General features: G+C 37.4%; 1 protein-coding gene across 1 annotated transcript in view; it reads right to left on the reverse strand.

The window, feature by feature from the left end:
• Nucleotides 1–23,190, reverse strand: part of ly75 (lymphocyte antigen 75) — a 209,950-nt gene that overhangs the window by 80,732 nt on the left and 106,028 nt on the right. The window contains exons 14-19 of the mRNA XM_039757470.1: nt 20,884–20,965; nt 12,705–12,776; nt 5,825–5,954; nt 3,117–3,152; nt 2,667–2,833; nt 983–1,044 (exon numbers count right to left, since the gene is read on the reverse strand). Coding sequence (XP_039613404.1) covers nt 983–1,044; nt 2,667–2,833; nt 3,117–3,152; nt 5,825–5,954; nt 12,705–12,776; nt 20,884–20,965 — 549 coding nt within the window. The remainder of the gene's footprint in view (nt 1–982; nt 1,045–2,666; nt 2,834–3,116; nt 3,153–5,824; nt 5,955–12,704; nt 12,777–20,883; nt 20,966–23,190) is intronic.

Consider the following 23,190-nt stretch of genomic DNA (forward strand, 5'->3'; position numbering starts at 1 on the left):
TGTTTGCTTAGAAGATATGGACGCTCCTCTAAAAAATGCTGAAAAGACTACCTTCACATTGATCCCTTCATTGCGGTGGCTTTATCTCGGTGCTTTGTTTACTTAAAAGCCCAACAGCCCTATTGATTTTTGTTTACTTTACTCTCTCTCTGATATTCTCTGCTCCTGACGAGTGCTCCTTTGAAGTGGAAGATATGTTTGCATTTTTTTAATTGTGAGAAAGAACTGTCATCTCTGTCTTGTCATGGAGCACAGTTTAAACTTTTGACTAAAGGGTGTTATTTCATGTCTAGAGGGCTCTAATAATGTTAAAAAACTTATTTAGAAAGTCGTAAACAGGTTTTCTAAGCTCTAACTGCGAAAATATTTATAAATAAAGATTTATAAATAAAGAATCCTACTTTGTGGAAATTAATTTCTCTGTCTGGAGCGGATTAATCGCGATAAACAAGGGTTTACTGTATAACTGTGTGGAGAATATTTATAAACAGTGTGGGAGAGTTTCTAAGGGCCTAAAATATATAAAAATAACCATACAAACATATGGTTTCTACTTCGCGGATTTTCACCTATAACGGGGGTTCTGGAATGCAACCCCCGCGATCGAGGAGGGATTACTGTATATACAGTTTAGGGTGTACACCCGTTTACCCCCCTTGGGTGTTGTAATAGGACATGAAACATACGTAACTTTTATAAGTACACTGCAAGGAATGAGCACGCAAAATTTCAGTTTCCCACATATATGGAAAGTGGGAGAATTAGTGATGAGTCAGTGAGGGCTTTGCCTTTTGTATGTGTAGATAGCAAAATACCCGCGCTTCGCAGAAGAGAAGTAGTGTGTTAAAGAAGTTATGAAAAAGAAAAGGAAACATTTTAAAAATAACATAACCAGCGGTAAAGCCAGGAAGACTCCGTAATAAGGACGGTTGGGTGCACGTAGAAGGGGTGCTCTGGAAATACTGATTATTTGTGCATTTACCTTCTGAAAGGGACATCCATATTCAAAACATTAAACCACCACCTCTCAGTAGGATTTGAGATCTAAAAAATAAAAAATAACAAATTAGTAAGAGTAGCACAGAGCCCCCAAAGGAATATGAACAAAAAAATCCTTTTCATTAAAATAATCCTTAAAATGTTATATATTTCAATATATTGCATTTATGGCAACATTTAGTTAAAAATCCTAGGTTTTGTCTGTGCCATGTGACAGTAACAGCTAAAATATGCAAGCAATGAAGGATGTCTGTCTCAAAAATGGACATTTCCACCGCTTTGAGTAAAATGGTGAAAACAAGAAAACCTTTTAATGATGCAATTCAGTGTTTAAGCACATAATTTTATAATGGAGAGTGTTCTGCTTGATGAAGTTCAGCGTTTACAGTACATTGAACGAATATTATTTAACAGTAAGTAAGTGAGAAAAACTCTAGCAAATACAGGGTTTAGAAAACTTTAGATGAATCAGCAGTGGCCACTAAATTCTCACAAGCTGGTCTAACTCAGCATATTGCCACCACGACCTTCATCGGAAAAGTGGATTGTGGCAATGGTAAGTAAGTAGAAATCTCTTCTAAACTCTACTCAGAATGATTTTTGTGCCCCAAAAAGTCTTCTGAGTATAGTTAAATTAGAAAAAAGATGTTCTTTAATCAAGAGTTGCCATTAAACCTAAAACACATTGTACCTGTTTATGACAATCTTGTTACCTCTTCCTGTCCTAAAAAAATAGCAACACACTGCAAACATGCTAACAGGGTGTTTGGGTCTACTTTTAAGGTGTTTATGTCACTTGGCTTAGCTGTAATAAAAAAAATATTTTTATTCTACAGGATTTATAATTAGAAGCATAACATGTGAATATATAAACTCTTCCACACTACTTTAAAAATAATGTATTTTACAGTAAATATGAAAGTCAATAAACTGTAAATGTTTTAAACTATAATGGAAATAAGCATGACAAAACACATGATAAAAATAAAATTTAACATCATACATTTTATTTACTGTAGTGGTATTCATAACTTGTTGTCTTTTAAAGTATTTTAACAAAATAAAAAATATAAAACATTGCTGTACAAATACCCTGTACAATTACAGTCTGAGTAACATGTAAAGAGTTAATGTTTAAAAATGTCAGCAGCTCATGAATAAGGAAGAAATTAATCACTAAAATTCATGTCCAAAAGAGGGTCTATAAGAGAACTCACTACAACTTTTTTTATTTTTTTTTTAACTCTTCAAGACAAAATAAATCAAATAGAGCAAGGTAATAAGCATTGGAGTTTACGCCACTGATAATCATCATGGTCCTGGAATCCCTGAACAACCGTTATTTCTTAAAATTTTGAATTTAAAATTATCAGGCACTGATTAGGTTTTTAAACACACTCATTCCTTGTCTCACAAAAACTCAACATGTTGTCTTTTGTCTTTGGTGGGCAGTGCTTGGACTAAAGGAAGAAGTTTTTCAACCAAGAAACACATAACATTTTAAATATCCATAATTTTCTTTCAGTAAAAAAAATGATCTAAGAGAAATACAATGAATTAGTCCTGGTCATTCCTTGTGTAAATTTGAATCTTTAATAATAAAGCCTGTCCTTGAGTCAAAACACCCATCACACATTTGTCACAGATCTTTTTTATCTTAAACTAACCTTGGACATATGATCTTGTATTTTCAACAATGCTGGCCTTGATGAGACTGATGCAAGCTCACTTTGATTGTTGGCACAAAACAAAGTAGCTTCCTCATATGTTAGCTTTATATTATTCACAAACCAAAATTCTGAGCCTTCAACAAAGGTGGTTTTGTCTGATAATTCTGAGAAAAGAATGCTTAATGATTATTACAAGACAAAGCATGTTCACTATAAAACAAGCTACAACATGTTCTTAAGAATTAATGAAGAAACCAAACTTTTACAAAGATATTTGAATAAAATACAATCATAATAACTAAATCAAAATATACATCATTTGTTAGATTTGAAATACAGTAATTAAAATACAACATTTGCTTTATTAAATTAAAATCTGAATAGCATTGTTATTATAATAGTCGACTATGCAATTATAAAAATTAAACATACAGTATATCACCTCACCTGCGTTGTACCATTCTGGGACCTTTGGAATCACACCTGTTAATAAGAAATAATGGTTAAAATTAAATAAAGTTATCCAAAAGCACAGCACAGAACAGTAGCACTGTACTTTACTTTGAATATTATGATATACATCATACACATCCATAATGCAATGAGAATAATGAAAATTATGGGACCTTGGTCCTAAAACATACAGTAGTGTTAAATGTGTTATTTTGTTAGCATCACCCCACACTGGAAAATGCAGTCATATTTCATATTTAGATTATTTTGAACAAATAAAAAGACGCATTTGAGCCCATAATAAAATACATATGTACCATTCAACAGTACATACTGTTTCTCTACCAACTGGCAATATTCCAGTTAAGCTGGGTGAGCAGAAGAACCGGTTTCACTCTGGCACTGTTTCCATGTACAGATCTACCATACTATTTCAATGCTGTTTTTTCAAAAGGTTTTCTGTGTTATAGGCAAACAAATGACTGTAGTACAAACTCTCAATTCTGAAAAAAGCAGGTACTGTATATCTTACATACAAGGCAGAGAGTGACTGAACCTGACATATGCATGCAGCAATACTTTTAAAATTCTATGCTTAGGAATGTCATTTTTCACATGGGCCATACTGTGTTGAGCACTTTAGAAAAAAAACCTGCTCCTGGTGACTGTATGTTTAAAGTCCGAAGTGAACATAGAGTTCTGTAAGTGAAAATAAGCAAATTGAACAATGTATTGAAATAAGCAAGTTCTGAGAATGGATACATAAAATAGATAAGGGGAACTGTTTTAAAATCAGTGCTTTATCACTTCTGCAGCTTTCAGAAATACATGCATAACCAGTAAGACATTAAAGTTTAATTGCATGTGCAAAAATAATAAATAATTATTAAAAATGTCCCAGTGTTTGGCGCACCAAGTATCACTGTTATTGTTTCTAAGGCACTTCACTCCTCCTTGACTGTACTTATACTACTAAAATACCAAAAGAATCTCTTTGGGTCATCATTTGCTTTCCAAAATTTAACTCTGTAATTGTCTTTTAGCATTCCTAATATTGTTTCTCATGACTGCTCTTATGTCTTGTTCATGTCTTGTGCTGAAGTTATTTGTCTTGTATACCTTATACAATTTTTTTTTTTAATTTTGCAGGTTCTCTTATAGCTCCTTATTCATCTACTGCAGTTTTTAAAACATTTCTAACCGCTCCTAAATTTTGGGGCAAACATGTGAATATATAAACTCTTCCACACTACTTTAAAAATAATGTATTTTACAGTAAATATGAAAGTCAATAAACTGTAAATTTTTTAAACTATAATGGAAATAAGCATGACAAAACACATGATAAAAATAAAATTTAACATCATACATTTTATTTACTGTAGTGGTATTCATAACTTGTCTTTTAAAGTATTTTAACAAAATAAAAAATATAAAACATTGCTGTACAAATACCCTGTACAATTACAGTCTGAGTAACATGTAAAGAGTTAATGTTTAAAAATGTCAGCAGCTCATGAATAAGGAAGAAATTAATCACTAAAATTCATGTCCAAAAAGAGGGTCTATAAGAGAACTCACTACAACTTTTTTTATTTTTTTTTTTAACTCTTCAAGACAAAATAAATCAAATAGAGCAAGGTAATAAGCATTGGAGTTTACGCCACTAATAATAATCATGGTCCTGGAATCCCTGAACAACTGTTATTTCTTAAAATTTTGAATTTAAAATTATCAGGCACTGATTAGGTTTTTAAACACACTCATTCCTTGTCTCACAAAAACTCAACATGTTGTCTTTTGTCTTTGGTGGGCAGTGCTTGGACTAAAGGAAGAAGTTTCTCAACCAAGAAACACATAACATTTTAAATATCCATAATTTTCTTTCAGTAAAAAAAAATGATCTAAGAGAAATACAATGGATTAGCCCTGGTCATTCCTTGTGTAAATTTGAATCTTTAATAATAAAGCCTGTCCTTGAGTCAAAACACTGAAAGCTGCAGAAGTGATAAAGCACTGATTTAAAAACAGTTCCCCTTATCTATTTGTCCTAAACTGTATGCAAAATACTTTAAAACTCACTACTCTACTGCTACTCCTTTTATGATTCCGCCATTGAAAAGCTTAAATGAATTAATCTTTTTTAGACTTTGACATATTTGTTCATAATATGAACTGCTAAAGTTAAGTTTCAGTTTGAGTATGTGCTGCTCCAAAATAATATATATATATATATATATAGTATATCTTTATATTTAGGAAGGGGTACTTTTGGGTACAGAAATCATTTTTGGATGGGCTTGCATGTTTATTAGCTATCTTTAAAATCTGCTTCAGAGTATTAGGGGAAATTTTCATCAGAACAACATGGAAATAGAAAGCAGATCTAATCTTCTTGCAATCATTTTTCAAAACTGTTTTATCAATTAAGCCATAAATATTTTATTTGCAAGCTGCAGTAATGAGAAGATCATTTTTGCTAGATCATGGATTTGAACTGAATTCAGTTTTTTTTTAAAATTATGCATTTATGCATGATGTCATTAGTTTATGTTACAGTGATTGAATATGAAAGGACTATATTATATTCAGAGGAAAAAAAAAAAACATCTGACTAAATGACTTAACTATTTTAGAGCAAAATATTTTATAAAGTTGCTACAGAAAATAAAAAAGCATTTAATAACAGTGGCCAAAATTACCTTTTGGTATCTGACAGATCCATTCAAGTTTGATGCCACAGCGAAAAGGTTTCATATAAAAGTTGCTTTCAAAAACACCAGGCATTATAAAGAAGGGAAGCAGGAAATGCCGCATCCTATATTTTGAGCTCTGTTTTGCAAAAAGAACATAAATATGATCAGTGTTGAAAACAGTTTATATATAAATACTTCATACACACTAAGAATCAGCAAAGTTACCAGAAACACCTCTTAAGAAAGCCCTGTGTGAATCAATTTTTATCATACACTACAAAAAAAAAAAATTACATCCTTTATTAGTTATATAGCAGTGGTGCTGTTGACTTTTAAAGCACATTTAGATGGTTCTTGCTTCTAAAATTTCTTTTGTCCCCTAATATTACATTGTGAAAAGTATTACAAGAATATTTAGTTGTGGGGCCACTGCTGTGTACCACATCCTCTCAATAATTATGGGCAAGAGTTACATTCACATATTCAATTCCCTTCAGTGTGGGCATGGGACTCTACAAGTAGCATTTATTGTCTTTTGTCCTTATTTTAATTTTCATAGGCAGGATATAAACTACAGCTGAGGCTTGAAATATTTCTAGTTTAGGATGCTGCATTTTGCTTTTCTTGCTGATGACATTGTCATAATGTGAACTCCAGTATGTACTAAAGTGTTTTGCAGCCAAGTGTGATATGTTTCAGATTAGAGCTGACACAGTCTCAAATAGAGAATTTCCAGTGCTATTGATGTCTTGCTTTGAGTAACTGTGAACTTGAGCAACAAATTGGTACAATGAAAGCAGTTTTGGAAATGTTGTACTCGATAGTTTTGGGAGAAGGAGCCAAGTCCTCAGATGAAGATTTCAATTTAATGATCAGTCTACATCCCCCAGCCTCATCCGTGTTTAAATGTTTTGAACAATAACCAACAGAATGAAGCTGTTGAATAGAAATTGTGAAAATGACGCTCCTGCACTGTGTTGCTGGGCTCACTCTCTATGAAAGAGTAATGACCACAGCACTATGGAAAGACCTTGTAGTAGAACATCTTCAGATTACAAGGAGCTAGAGCAAATGTGTTGAGTTCATGGTTAGGGTGCAATTTGGAGCATCAAGAAATTTCCCAGAAGGAATATAGGAGTATTGTGGAGGATAAGGTAGCCTGGTCAGTCCAACTGACCATGCTGTCACTACAACCCTCATCAGAGAAAGTTGACAAAAAGTGAAGTGAATATTGATACTATTCAAATGATCTTTTTATTCCTGTCATTAATTAGTTACCTACAGTATGCAAACATATTCACACATTTCACTTATTTTGCTAATACACTTACCTAAAGAAGTATTCTAATTTCAATTTCAAAATTTGGAGATATACCAGGTTAAGTGACTAGCTCAGCATTATACAAAGGAGTAATTTAACAGGATGTTCACCAATTTTCTCTTGTTAATTCTAACACAGAACAGGGTTTTTGATGGGGAAGAAGGGATTCATTTTAAAGGTGATGAGATTGGATTTTCTGGGCCAGAGAGACAGGATCAGGTGTAGAGAATAGTGTTTTAAATTTAGATGAAAAACGGTTTTGTTATATTTCCACAATATCTAATTTTAAAATTAACTTGCTGACTAAACAATTTTGAAAAGACAATGGTATATAGATGATAAAAGTTATATAATTAATTACTAAAGAGTTAAAGAATACATTAACATATATAATTTAGAAATCTATACTAATAAAAAGCAAAGCCCTCACTGACTCACTCACTCACTCACTGACTGACTCAGTCACTCACTCACTCATCACTAATTCTCCCTACTTCCCGTGTAGGTAGAAGGCTGAAATTTGGCAGGCTCATTCCTTACAGCTTACTTACAAAAGTTGGGCAGGTTTCATTTTGAAATTCTACGCGTAATGGTCATAACTGGAACCTATTTTTTCGTCCATATACTATAATAGACTTCTGCTCGATGCCCCCCGCCTCCCACGTAATTTAGTGTCTGCCCATATAAGGCCGTCCGATAGCAGCAATCCAATAGAAACACTGCCGCTAAATATTCACTGGTGAAGGACTGTGCTTATGCAGAGGAAGATGAGATGGTCAGGGTGGTGTTTGGCACAAACTCGGCGAAACTGCGAGAGAAACTTTTAAGTGCCGGGTCTTAGCTAACATTAAATACAGCCGTGGACATCGCACGAGATGACACCAGCACAGCTGGGAACCTTCGATTCATGTACACTGAGCGGCTCACGTGAACTGACGCAGTGCACAGACAAAAAGCAACAGTTCCAAAGAGTGCTGAACAAAAACCCAATTACACAATTGAGAAGGCAGCATGTATGCAGCAAATATGAAGCGTGTGATACATACAAGCATATTCATAAGTGCAGCTACTGCGGAAACAAAGCACACGGTGGAAAAAGTCAATGTCCCGCTAAAGGAAGACAGTGTAAAAAAAAACCCGTGCATGCAGTGTTTCACGTCTCAGATAAAGAGGAAGACGAGCTGTTTATTGATGCAGTAAGAAACGAAACGATGAATGAAACCTGTTATCTTTACAACGATTGACAAACACGGAATGTAACTTGAACACAACACATCCTACAAATACGAACCTGATTCAAAGAAATAATGATAATCAAATCCTTGATGACAGCAACACTCATAACACTCACAAAACAATTACTGTATATTGACAATCATGTTACGTTATTTTTAAAATGTTCCATTTTCATTTTCATAACTTCGTTAACACACTACTTCTCTGCTGCGAAGCATGGGTATATATATATATGTGTGTGTGTGTGTGTATATATACATATATACTGTATATATGACAGCAACACTCATCACTCACAACAGTGACAAAACAATTACATTGACAATCATGTTATGTTATTTTCAAAATGTTTCCTTTTCTTTTTCATTACTTCTTTAACACACTACTTCTCCGCTGCGAAGCACGGGTATTTAGCTAGTGTAGTATAAGTATAAAAGATTACCATTATGAACAAACTCATATTTTAATAGATAAAGATAAATATTGATTTAAATCAAACAAAAATATAAAAAAAGTACAAAATAATTAAACCGAACTGTGCCAGCTGAATACGTAAACACTAGTGCAGCATAAAATGGATTCAATCCTGGGGCTCCCCTGTATCTACAGGTTTTCATTCCAACCAATTTCTTCTTTTAATTGGACTCTGACCCTAACTAATCAAGGTGCCACTTCCCAGTTTTTATATTTTCTTGTGTTACTCCAGAAATTACAAACTTGTTATTCTAAATGACTACTGAATGACACAAACATTTACAGTACGTTAAGACCTGGATGCATGAATTCTTTTTATTTTGCTGTTTAAATCTTTTGCTATTTGTTAGTATTTGTCTAATTTAAGTAATTACAGTGACATGCAAACGTGTGGGCCCACTTGCTTAAAATGTCTGTTACTATGAATAGTTAAGTGAGCAGAAGATTAAACCAAAAGGCATAAAGTTAAAGATGACACATTCCCTTAATATTTTAAGCAATTTAAACATTTTATCTCCACTATTCACAGTTATAAAATACCAAAAAAATGAAAAGGGCCTGAAGCAAATGTTTGGGCACCCAATATTATCCATACTTAGTAAGAGTGCCTTGGGCAAGTATCACAGCTTGGAAACACTTGTAGCTAGATGGGGTATTTTTGCCCATTCGTTCTTGCAAAATGCTTCTAATCTTACAAGATTCTTGGTACATCTTGCATGCATTATATTCCATTGAAGATTTTGAGGTGTGTTTCGGATCATTATCCTGTTGTAGGGCCCATCCTCTTTTTAACTTCAACTTTTCTTACAATTGGTATGACGTTTACTTCCACAATTTGCTGGTATTTATTTAAATCCATTCTTTCCTCTACCAATGACATGTTCCCTGTGTCACTGGCTGCAACACAAGCCCAGAGCATGATCAATGCACCCCCAAACTTAATAGTTGGAGACGTGTTCTTTTCCTAGAATTCAGAACCCTTTTTTCTCCAAACACACCTTTGCACATTGTGGCCAAAAAGTTATGTTTTGACTTCACCAGTCTACAGGACTTGTTTCCAAAATACATCAGGCTGGTGCAGATGTTCATTTGCAAGCTTCAGGCACTGAATTTTGTGGCTAGGACACAGGAAAGGTTTTCTTCTGGCGACTCCTTAAACCTGAAGGTCATATTTTTTCAAGTGTCTCTGTACAATAGAACGTTGCACTACCACTCCAGAGTCTGCTAAATCTTCCTGAAAGTCTTTTGCAGTGAAATGGGGGTTTTTATTTGCTTTTCTAGCAATTCAACGAGCAGTTCTTTCAGAAAGTTTTTTTAATCTGCCAGACCTCATCTTGACCACCACCATTTTAGCAGCCATTTCTTAATAACATTACAAACTGAGGAAACAGCTACCTGAAAATGCTTTACTATCTTCTTGTAGCCTTCTCTTGCTTTGTGAGCATCAATTATTTTATTTTTCAGAGTGCTAGGCAGCTGCTTAGAATAGCCCAGGGTTGCTGATTGTTGGGACAAGGTTTGAGGAGTCAGAAATGTATATGGCTTTGCACTTTGTATTATCTGTGGTTTCCTAAAGATGACTGTGAACAAGCCATGGCCCTAACAAGCTAATTAAGCTCCGAGACCCAGGGAAACATTACCTAAGACATTATATATCTTAGGTAGTCCAAACTTTTGTATGGTTCTCCTTTCCTTTTTTCACTATACAACTGTACAAAACAAAACACTAATACTGTATAAAACGCTGAAACGAAATCTGTCATCTTTAACTTGATGTCTTTTGGTGATCAGTTTATCTTCTGCTCACTTAACTATTCACAGTAAGAGACATTTTAAGCAAGGGTGCCCACACTTTTGCATGCCACTGTATTTTCTAATAAGTAAACAAGTGAATGAAAGTGCAGTTGCTGCTGAACTTTAGCATTCACTGTCATTTGCACCAGTGTCCACTCCACTAATCATTAACTGTCTGCACTGAGAGCATGGGGGGTCATGAGGTCGCCGGAAAGAGGTGTGTGGCTCTCCCAATATCTGTGCAAAAGGATGAAGGTCAAAGTCTTTAGAGTCCTGGTGCTTCCTGTCCTGCTATATGGTTGTGAGACATGAACGCTATCTAGTGACCTAAGACGAAGACTGGACTCCTTTGGTACTGTGTCTCTCTGGAGAATCCTTGGGTACTGCTGGTTTGACTTTGTGTCGAATGAGCGGTTGCTCATGGAGTCCTGAATGAGGCACATTACCTGCATTGTAAGGGAGCATCAGTTACAGCACTACGTCCATGTGGCGTGATTCCCTGAGGTTGATCCAGTCATAGGATCCTCACTGTTGGGGTCCCGAGTGGCTGGACCAGGCCAAGGGGTCACCCATGTAACACCTGGCTGCGGCAGATAGAGGGTCATTTCCAGATGGTGGGACTGGACCACATACCTGCCTTTGCCAACCAGATCCCCGAGCCATTTCATCATGTGGTGGGTGCGGCAACACACTGTATCAGTGCATGCTCCCCAACTTGAATTGACTTGATTCCGACACAATTAAGGGAACATACTAAACAAACTCAGACAATATATGAATTAAAAAGAAAAAGATAAAAATATTAAAAAGCAATGAATGCAATGGCAAAGTAATTCTTAATGTCATATAAACTTTTCTAAATTCAAAATAACAAAAAAATAGCTTAATTAAACAATGAGATGAATTAAAGGTAAAAATTACCCATTCACTGCGAAACTATTTAATATAAAATCCTGTAGTCATAAGGGGGCCCTAGGTCTGAACTTTTTAAAAACCTTGGTCAAAATTACTTATGCATACTATAGTACTAGGGTGTTGTACCGTGTTAGCCATTATGAATATAATTAGAAGTCAAGCAAAATGACACCTTTTACAATATTCAAGCTTTCGAGGAAACTCATTTTGATTGACTTCTCATTATGCATACTATAATAACATAATAATATTCTCCAACAAGCTTAATTTATTTTTCAATTAGGGAGCCACCCAAGGGGTACAAGATAGGAAACACCACTGTACAGGGCACCAGTCCACCACAGGGCATACTCACCCACACATGTTAGCATTGGGCCAATTCAGAATCTGCAATCATTCTGACTAACAAGTCTTCATAGATGTGGGAGAAAATCTCACCATACAAAATTTACATGAACAACAAACTTTCACTTTCGGTCCCAATGAATGAAGCAACAACAAAAACACACTACTAACATTTGGCATTATATCAGTCACAATCCTCATTTAATTAATATTTCATTATCCTTAGTAATAAACTTGCTCGGGCAAAACATAATATGGTTATGCCTTTGACTTTCTCAAACATTTTATGTTCCTTAACATATTCATAGATGTTTAACTCAATGTATTTATGAATGTTAATTCCACCTAAACTAGCTGTGTGTAGAATATCCACAACTAGTGGTCTACATGACTCCTAGCAGGAATACACTTTTAAGTTCAGATAAAAATACATCTAAAAAATTAACAGTTAGAATTCTTTACACTATTAAGTTACTAGATAAGTTTGTAATACTTACTAATCATGGTATTGGGGAATGTTTACGTGATACGAGCTGATTAGCACATGAAAGTAAGAACTTTGCTGTACTTTGTACATGTAAAATTAATGACCCTATAAAGTTGGTACAAGATTTGAACACAAGTCCTGGTCATTGAAGTTGCAATGCTACCCCCTCTACCACCTTGCTGCCCAGTATACTGTGATGAATGGGATAAATAAAATATAATAAGCTAAGTGATGAGAACAACAATGAAGTAGAATATAAGAAAAAGAAACAAATTAAACTCCCATTCTATAGTTCGCAATTGCATTCAACCAACCTTAAATGCAGCACAATCTCGAACATCAAAATCATCTTCCTGAAATGAATCTAACAGAACAGCTGAAGACACCTGCAAAAACAAAAAAATATTTTATTTATTTCCACCTTACAATATCGATCACGCTTGAAATGACAGAAGGCAGGAGAAACCCTAACTGGGAAGCAATGAGACTGAAGTAAATGTTGTACAGATTCACACAGATTGTTCAATTTTTGTTTAAATTATACAAACATATCCTAACCTGTGAAGTCATCTCTCTCCACATTATGATTGTTATTTACATTCTTTCTAAGATAATTTATGTATATTATCTAATATAAATAGAATCAGGGTTTCTTCCCTAAGGTTTCAGATATTTCTAGCATAAAAAGGAGCAAGCAATAGAGCAGATAAGCTTATTTGTGTTTTGTATTAAATACAAGGAATTCTGATTTTAATACTTTTATTTTTCATAGTGCCAGAAAGTGCCAGCGTATTTTGTGTTGGTTAGACATGGAAGAAAGAATTGCATTCCTCTGTTTATATGATAATTTTCTTCTACTACAGTATATCATATTTACTACTATAACTTAAATCGTGTCAAGCAGGGAGAAACACTGGGAACTAGTAAAACAAGACAAAGCCTCAGTGTTGAAAAAAGAATGCTGGATAGGTCACTGCCTGTGGGCAGCAGCAGTGGAACCTTCAAGGTATATCAAGGTCACCAGCAATTTTAGAAGGTTCTCTGTCCAGCATAGGGCAGCTTAGATACAGTGGAACCTCAGTTTGCGAGCATAATTCATTCTGGAAACACAATCCAAAGCACTCGTATATCAAAGTGAATTTCCCCATAAGAAATAATGGAAGCTCAAGATGATTCGTTCCACAACCCAAAACTATTAAAAATGATTAATATAAAAAATAAATATTGGGATTAATAAAGTATCTACCTACCTATCTAAAATACATAAAACAAATTAACCTGCACTTTACTTTTGAAATGAATCATGGCTGGTATGAGTGAGCTTCTAAACTCTTTTGGGATTCCACCCAACGGAACGAAAGGCGGAAGAGCGTCCCGAAGCAACCGCAGGCTCCAAGCGCTGCAGCAGTTTGCCGTAAAAGGGAATCTGAAAAGATCGCGGACATGCTATAAGCCTGCCGTTGATGGATAATACAGGAACATTATAAATGCGCAGGGCACAGTATTACTTGGCCCCGACCCTGCCTGACTGCTGTGTCTATGTATAGTTAGTGGCAGATCCCACTACAATTAATAACCGTGCTGTTCCTGTTTTAAGCTGAATAAAGCTGGTGTCGCTAAAGTACTGAGACTCAGCTTTGTGTTTTGGGGTGCAAGACAGGGACTTGCAAGTTACAACACACACACGTGGTCACCATGCTATAGTAAACAGTATACGCTCGTACGGATGTTGACTACAGTGGTGGTTAAAAGTTTGTGAACCCTTTAGAATTTTCTATATTTCTGCATAAATATGACCTAAAACATCATCAGATTTTCAATCAAGTCCTAAAAACAAATAAAGAGAAACCAGTTAAACAAATGAGACAAAAATATTATACTTAAGTCATTTATTTATTGAGGAAAATGATCGAATATTACATATTTGTGAGTGGCAAAAGTATGTGAACCTCTAGGATTAGCAGTTAGTTTGAAGGTAAAATTAGAGTCAGGTGTTCTCAATCAATGGGATGATAATCAGGTGTGAGGGGGCACCCTGTGTTATTTAAAGAACAGGGATCTATCAAAGTCTGCTCTTCACAACACACGTTTTTGGAAGTGTATCAAGGCACGAACAAAGGAGATTTCTGAGGACCTCAGAAAAAGAGCTGTTGATGCTCATCAGGCTGGAAAAGGTTACAAAACCATCTCTAAAGAGTTTGGACTCCACCAATCCACAGTCGGACAGATTATGTAAACATGGTGGAAATTCAAGACCATTGTTACCCTCCCAAGGAATGGTCGACCAACAAAGATCACTCCAAGAACAAGGTGTGTAATAGTCGGCGAGGTCACAAAGGACCCCAGGGTAACTTCTAAGCAACTGAAGACCTCTCTCATATTGGCTAATGTTAATGTTCATGAGTCCACCATCAGGAGAACACTGAACAACAATGGTTGGCAGGGTTGCAAGGAGAAAGCGACTGCTCTCCAAAAAAAAACATTGCAGCTCATCTGCAGTTTGCTAAAAATCACTTGGACAATCCAGAAGGCTATTGGAAGAATGTTTTGTGGACAGATGAGACCGATATAGAACTTTTTGGTTTAAATGAAAGGCATTATGTTTGGAGAAAGAAAAACGATGCATTCCAGCATAAGAACCTTAACCCATCTGTGAAACATGGTGGTGGTAGTATCATGGTTTGGGCCTGTTTTGCTGCATCTTGGCCAGGACGGCTTGCCTTCATTGATGGAACAATGAATTCTGAATTATATCAGAGAATTCCAAAGGAAAATGACAGGACATCTGTCCATGAACTGAATCTCAAGAGAAAGTGGGTCATGCAGCAAGACAATGACCCTAAGCACACAAGTTGTTCTACCAAAGAATGGTTAAAGAAGAATAAAGTTAATGTTTTGGAATGGCCAAGTCAAAGTCCTGACCTTAATCCAATCGAAATGTTGTGGAGGGACCTGAAGCGAGCAGGTAATGTGAGGAAACCCACCAACATCCCAGAGTTGAAGCTGTTCTGTACAGAGGAATAGGCTAAAATTCCTCCAAGCCGGTGTGCAGGAATGACCAAAGGTTACTGGAAACATTTAGTTACAGTTATTGCTGCAAAGGGGGGCTCACACCAGATACTGAAAGCAAATATTCACATACTTTTCCCACTCACAAATATGATATATTCGATCATTTTCCTTAATAAATAAATGACCATGATGTTTTAGGTCATATTTATGCAGAAATATAGAAAACTAGCCAACCCGCGGCCAACCATACTCCGCATAATCAGGCCGGTTTTTTAATGATTTTTAAGCACAGGGAGAAAATAAACATTTGAAAAATCAGTAATGTAATAAATCAGCAAGAAAAGCAACATTGTAACAATGCACGGAACGAACCAACACATAATCGTCTGTGACTGAAAACTGTCGGAGCGCCATTGCGCCTTCTCCTCCCACCACTTGAGTCGTTGACGTCTTTGCACAGTCCAGATGCACCTGTGACTCACATAGACTTTTCATTGCTCTGTGCGGTGTTGGCTGCTTTTCTATATATAATCCACCAAGACACCTGACCACGATAGTAGCGAGGTGGGAGGGGGGTGTGTACAATGCGAAGGGACGTAATCAGTGGGAGCATATGAGTCGCACTTAGTGGGAATTCCACGGTTTGAAGCCCGAATGCGGTTCAACGGCCTACCCACTCCTCTCTGCGCTGGGTAAACACACGGTCAATCTGATGCATAATTATTTATTGAATGCTAAACACTTCTGGAAAGACACGGTTGTCTAAAATGGGTTGGTGTGAAAATACAACAGTAAGTGAATGAAAAGATGGAACTCTGGAGAGAGCAAAATACAACATAACAGTGAACCCGTGGCATAACAAACGCCGCATAATTATCTATTGATGGTTGAAAACTTCTGGAAAGACACAGTTCCGTAAGGGAATAGCAGTGGATAAACCATGGGGTCACAGTTAATATTGAGAACAGAGATACCCTTGCAAGCATCTCCCCTTGGATATATGCAAATGTTGCGTTGTGCAGTAGGAACCCCATCTTTACCTAAAAAGATAGCAGCAACATCAGTTTGACTGGACGGGGCGTTATACCTTCTCATATCCAGACCTGGATTTTCCATGAACACCATTCGTACAGCAGTAACAGGGTTACCGTGAGTGATAATGTCATGCATTTGCATGTAAGACTGTGTGAAGGGATTAACCTGTCGTATCATGTTGTCTAGTTGAATCAATAAAATGTCACTGCAAGCGCTATCACATTCCTTTTGCAAACATGGAGTGGTAGCCTCAGCAGAATCGAAGATATATAGCTGACCGTATTATGGTGACGTGTCAGGATTGTTATATAAAGAAGAGACCTGGTGATAAATTTGACCGTGGATTCTGAAAGCATACGGTCCTTGTCCAGATGGTTGAGTGATGTGTGCGCCCATTGACGCGAAAGCTAAAGCAGAGTTGTATTCCCTGATATGATCACAGTAATTTCGGGACAGCGGGTTCTTGCCAGTCAAGAGGTCTTCTAATAAAAGAGGGGGTTTGGATAGCGGTGGCAAAGACACCTTGCCGGCATGACAACACTTAGTGCATGTCCAGATTTGTTGACCTCTGCTGGCCAATGAAGAACATTGCAAGAAGCACATAGTGCGGTAGGTAGGCCAATGTTATGTTCTTGGAAGTGAATGGCGAAATCTTCTTGAAAAGCTGCAGAAAAGTGAATGCGATGTTTGTGCATGAACGATTTACAGTAGTGCTGTGTTGACACTGAAGGGAAGTGGAATGAGTTGTGTCGAAGCATTGCTGGCAATGTTCACATTGCATAATTCATTCAGTGGAGTGTGTTTTTAAATGCATGTTGAGAAATCTCTGCACTTGGAAAGTTTTTGAAAAAATCATGCATTCGAAGGTCTGTTTGGAATGTGTTTGTTCAGTGGAGTGGGTGTTTAAATGTGCTTTGAGATATTTCTGGCGTCTGAAGGTTTTGGAGCAGTGTTGACACTGAAAAGAATTCATCAGGGAATGTGTTTTGTGATGGTTAGAAAGGTATCTGCGTGCATGAAAGTGTTTGTCGCAAATTTTGCATACAAATCTTTGTGTTGAATGGATCTGCATATGGTTGTGGAGATCCATCTCACCTGTGAAGTCCTCGTTACAAAATGTGCAATTGAAGGTGACAGTGGAACGAGTTTGCAAGTGTTTCTTGAGAGTGCAAGCGGTTTTGAAGCATTGTTGGCTATGTTCACATTGCATCATTTGGTTAGTGTTGTGTTTTTTTTAAATTTGCGTTCAGATATCTGTGCACTCTGAAGCTTTTGGAACAAAAGGTGCATTGAAAGTCCTGTGTGGAATGCGTGTGTTCAGGGGAGTGTGTCTTTAAATGTTTTTCAGGAACAGGAGAGCGGGCAGGTGATGTCACATTAGTGTGGCGAGCAAGTGGGTGTGCACCCTGTGTGCACATACCGACAGAGTCAAAAGATGTTACCAGAAGGTTATCACATGGGTATTTGAGAGGCATGAGAACCTCGTAATGCCCATGATCCAAAGGGCAGCTAAAGAGCAGGGATATGAAGAGACGCTGGGCCGGATTGTAAACTCGAGGAGAGGCATGAGGACGTTCTTGGAAGTAAATGCTGATAGTAGCTGGAAGGATTTGGGACATTGGCACAATTTCTGCCTCGCTCCCATAGACTCAGGACATATTTATGTAGTCAGCGTATTGTTGAGCAGACTGTATAACAATGTCTCTGCGACTAACAACAATGGACACCACGTCACCGAAGTTATCCCAGTGTTGGCAAACAAAGGTAACAGCCATGTTACGAAGTTTGAGAGCAACAGTTTCGCCAATGACATTTTTCCAAAACAAACAGCTACCTGAAGCAGGAATTTCTATAACATTGAACTAAGTGTTATTTCCATGTAATACATTTGAAGCGGTAGCCATGGAGGGCAAAAGAATAGTCAACGTGGCTCACAGCTGGATTTGGACCGCAGCACAGACCAAAGCGAGTGAGTATGTGTTTGATGAGCTGTTTGAGTTGGCGGCCAGTGGTCTGAGGTGCGTTCCTGAGCATGTGGGAGGAGGGGTAGAGTCTCTGGGCGGGGCTTCGTTGTTCCTTTCGCATGGTTTTTCATAGTGGATGCGGTCGGGTTTCGAAACCGAAAGGTCCTTGCTAGGGTCATCTGGTTTTACGCCTAAGAAGTCTACTATCGACCGCATCCTGGCACTGAGGGTTCTCATGGAGCACAAACGCAGAGTTACTTTGCAGCCTTTGTCGATTTCCGCAAAGTGTTTGACTCAGTTGATCGAGCTGCCCTGTGGGACATCCTGAGGGTTCGCGGGATGGCGGGACCTCTGTGTTTTTCCCAGTTGATTCTGGGGTTCGTCAGGGGTGTGTTCTTGCTCCTACTCAATGCTTGTATGGACTGGGTGTTGGGTAAGGTCATGGGATCTAGCAGCTGTGAGACATCTGTTGGTGAAGTAAGATTCACGGATCTTGACTTTGCTGATGATGCTGTGATTTTCGCGGAGTCAATGGAGGCTCTGATCGTGGCGCTCGATAGACTGAGTGAGGTGCTTGCGAGTGTCCTGGATAAAAAACAAGATCCAGGCCTTTAATGACCACTTGGTCACAGCCATCAGCAGTGTGTCTGTTTGCGGAGAGAATGTCGACCTCGGTGAGAGGTTTACTTACCTTGGCAGTGACATTCATGTCTCTGGTGACTCCTCCTATGAAGTCAGTAGACAAATTGGGAGAGAATGGGGGCTCATGAGATCGCTGGAAAGGGGTGTGTGGCGCTCCCGATATCTCTGTAAAAGGACAAAGGTCCAAGTCTTTAGAGTCCTGGTGCTTCCTGTCTTGCTATATGGTTTCGAGACATGGACGTTATCCAGTGACCTGAGATGAGCACTGGACTCCTTTGGTACTGTGTCTCTCCGGAAAATCCTTGGGTACTATTGGTTTGACTTTGTGTCGAATGAGCAGTTGCTCATGGAGTCCTGAATGAGGCACATTACCTGCATTGTGAGGGAGTGTCAGTTACGGCACTATGGCCATGTAGCGTGTTTCAGCCCCCCTCCAGAGGGTGATCCGGCTCGTAAGATCCTCATTGTTGGGAACCAGAGTGTACCCACGTAACACCTGGCTGCGGCAGATAGAGGGTCATTTCCGGAGAGTGGGACTTGATCGTGTGTCTGCCTGGGGGGGTTGCAAACCGGGATCCTGAGTTGTTTCGTCGTGTTGTGGGTGCGGCAACGCCCTGTACCAGTGCATGCTCCCCAACTTGACTTGATTTTGTGCTATTTAACTCATCCACAAAAAAAAATCCTCAAGTTCTCACCAGACTCAGTGTATGATTGGAGGAACGTCCTGTGTTGTTAAATCATGACAGATAATCAGATGGATAAAGTTTTATTGGATTACATTGACTGTGGTGGGCTGGCACCCTCCTCTGGGTTTCTTTCCTGCCTTGCATCCTGTGTTGGCTGGGATTGGCTCCAGCAGAACCCAGTGACCCAGCTATTAGGATATAGCAAGTTGGATAATGGATGGATGGCTGGATTACATTGATCAGTGTAAAGGTATCCTTTATAATAAACAAGTCGCACAACATTCTAAAAATCACTTTATCCTTGGGGCTGGAGGCTATCCTAGATGCATCAGGGACAAGGCGGGAAGTCATTCTGGACATAATGTCAACTCATACACACACTCACAGCTGATCAACCTATGGACTCGCCAACTAACCTAATACAGACATCATTTATTGTGTGGGAGGATAACTGGAGCGCCTGGGGGAATCCCCCCACTGAAGTGGGATAAGCTTGCCCATTACACACTGACAACAACCATGCAGGAAACTTTAATTCCAGACATTGGAAGCAACAGAAGTAACCACTGCACACATTAGCTTCCTTTTATAGATTTATTATAGTGCTGCTTACCAATTAATAAAATATTAAAACAATAATAAGTTCTCCTTTGCGTACATGTGAATCTCACAGATGCATGAGTTTGACTTAATAGGGAAAGAAAGTATTGTGAAACATATTTTTGCCCAGAGGGGACTGGGCGGTCTCGTGGTCTGGAACCCCTACAGATTTTATTTTTTTTCTCCAGCCTTTGGAGTTTTTTTTTGTTTTTTCTGTCCACCCTGGCCATCGGACCTTACTTATTCTATGTTAATTAATGTTGACCTATGTTTATTTTTTATTGTGTCTTCTATTTTTCTATTCATTTTGTAAAGCACTTTGAGCTACATTTTTTTGTATGAATATGTTCTATATAAATAAATGTTGATTGATTTATGATTGATTGATATTGTGCCACAACTTCCTACTGTGAAACTTAAATAAATTTGTAAAGCATTCCATTTTCAAAATACAGTATATGGCAAGGGTGCATAGAACGTATCCTGTTAGAAACACTACACTTTGAACATTAAGCAACCTCTTTGACCAGCTTTAAAATACTGATGGTACATACCGGTCTGTTGTCACTCCATTCCCATGTGTTCTCAGACAAGGGGTTCCTCTTATTTAATCCAGTCCAAAAATACCGATCATCACTGTTCACAAAACAGAAAAAAAAGAACAATTCACTCACCAATTATATGAATTACAAGTTTTTTTTCCCTTTTACTGACTGCTATATATTCTTGATAACAAAAATAACACATTCTCTGTTCTGTTCATCCAGTCAAATGTTCATTTTAAGGATAGCTTTAAGATGAGTATGAAAAATTCAGAGGAACAAGGGGTAATCTGGCTTTTAGTATTTGTGTAGCTGCTTGTAAAGATTAAATCTGTAGCCTCAGGGTATAATCTATAAACATGAATTTTTCACTTTCCATCATGTGCTGTGACACAGACAGAATGATCAGTCAGGATTGTTCAAGCCAAGTTGGGAATGTATAGTTTTGGCTTACTATCCCTGATTTGGCACTGTACACTTGTCTTACACCAATTATGTATCCTGACCCAAATTATTCAGATGATGTCACTGCTGTGGAGCTGCAAGTCTACTTCTTGCCCCATTCAATGCAGTGCTGAAAACAGCTTTGCCATCCCAATTAGAACTGGTACTTTCAGCTCCAGTTTTCAAAAAATGCTAAAAGTTCACATTTTCAAACTTTACTATGTAATGCCTAACATTCTAATGTTTTGTGTACTAACTACAATGGTCATCTGTTTCCTTGACTTTAAATATTTGCAAAACATATTGATGAATGGATTTTTGTAATTTATATTTTTGATATATGAATGTTTCCAGAGCATTAAGCCAGGAGCCTAATAAAATAAGGGAAATACTATATATATTGTCATACTAGGCCACTGAGTCATCTATCATAAGCAACCACACTTTTTGACACAGATTATACTACTTAGTGTCTACAAGTGTAGATAGATAGATAGATAGATAGATAGATAGATAGATAGATAGATAGATAGATAGATAGATAGAGTACTAGATAGAGGTGGTACCGTTCTTAACAAGAAATCACGTGATTTGTGGTTTTGATGCTGTTGGCTCTTCTACAGAATTTCAAATAAACCCTGAACCATTTAACTGTGAATAATAAACATTCAGGCCTGTAAAACTTTTTTCTGTGCCCCACACATATGTAGGGTGACTCACCAGATGACTTTTAGTAAACGTTCATTTTAAGGTATGATACACACCAAAACACCTCTATAGTTGCTCAAGTTTCTCTCAGACTCCATTGCCCAACATTACCTTCCTCTTGAAATATCAAACATTCAGAAGTTTTTATCACTTGCACCATGCATACTCTAACAATGTGCCCTCTGTCAGTAGCATTTACAGTAGATCTGATCTTTGATACACAGTAGCAAATATAATGGGTTTGCCCAGTGATTTTTTAAAACACATTAAGAATGATCATATTAACACCTTAACTCTTTGAGGGCTGAATATTTTTTCCAAAAAACAGTTTTCCGAAAAGCAATGGTTTCACACAGAAATCAACATAAAAGGTCTGTTGCTGCATGCTGTGGCTGCCAGTTTGCCAAGAATATGCAGCAGGCTTGCTGCCAGGCCGTCTTTGCGTGGCTGGGTCAAAGTCACAGTGCATTGCAATCTGGTTTCTACCTCTTACCATTGTTAAGTGGCAGTCCTCCCTGGCGAACATTGTCAGTACAACGATTAGCTGGAGACCAGTGAGCTGAAGCTGGAACCTCACATTCGTTTTCAATCATTTGTATCAAAATCTGAGTCCAACAAATCATAGTCCAGTTCAGAGATAACAGGCAAAACGTCGTCCACGGAGTGTTTTGCTTTACTTTATGCATTCACTTTGATCTCTCGCCAGATGTTAGTGCCATTTTTGACATTGTTTGCGCCTTGCTACTCACACTAGCTCAGGAAATCTTGGTCAGACCAATAAATCTAACTTTCCTTCTAGCAACGAGTGTCCAACTAAAACAGAGCGGTTGGTTTTGTCAAAGTTTACAGTCGATTACCGTCGTCAACTCCTCCTTTTGACAAAAGTCGACATCATCCCTGAAAGAGTTAATAAGCTCTATGACTGTGTCTATGTAGAACAATCTGCATTTAATATGTTGTAGTTAGCATCTATATTTACTATTTTTTACTTTATTAAACAAGTCACCTGTATTTCAATGTATTCATGATTATACAGTACACCACTGAAATGCAGTATATGAAATGATTTACTATTAGTACTTTAATGTTCAGTGCCTCAATCATTTCCTCACATTATTATTTATGGACTTTGTTTTATCTAAAACATGTATGATAATTAAATGTACA

Source organism: Polypterus senegalus, chromosome 6 (assembly GCF_016835505.1).
Source record: "Polypterus senegalus isolate Bchr_013 chromosome 6, ASM1683550v1, whole genome shotgun sequence".
In the NCBI taxonomy this organism is placed as follows: domain Eukaryota; kingdom Metazoa; phylum Chordata; class Cladistia; order Polypteriformes; family Polypteridae; genus Polypterus; species Polypterus senegalus.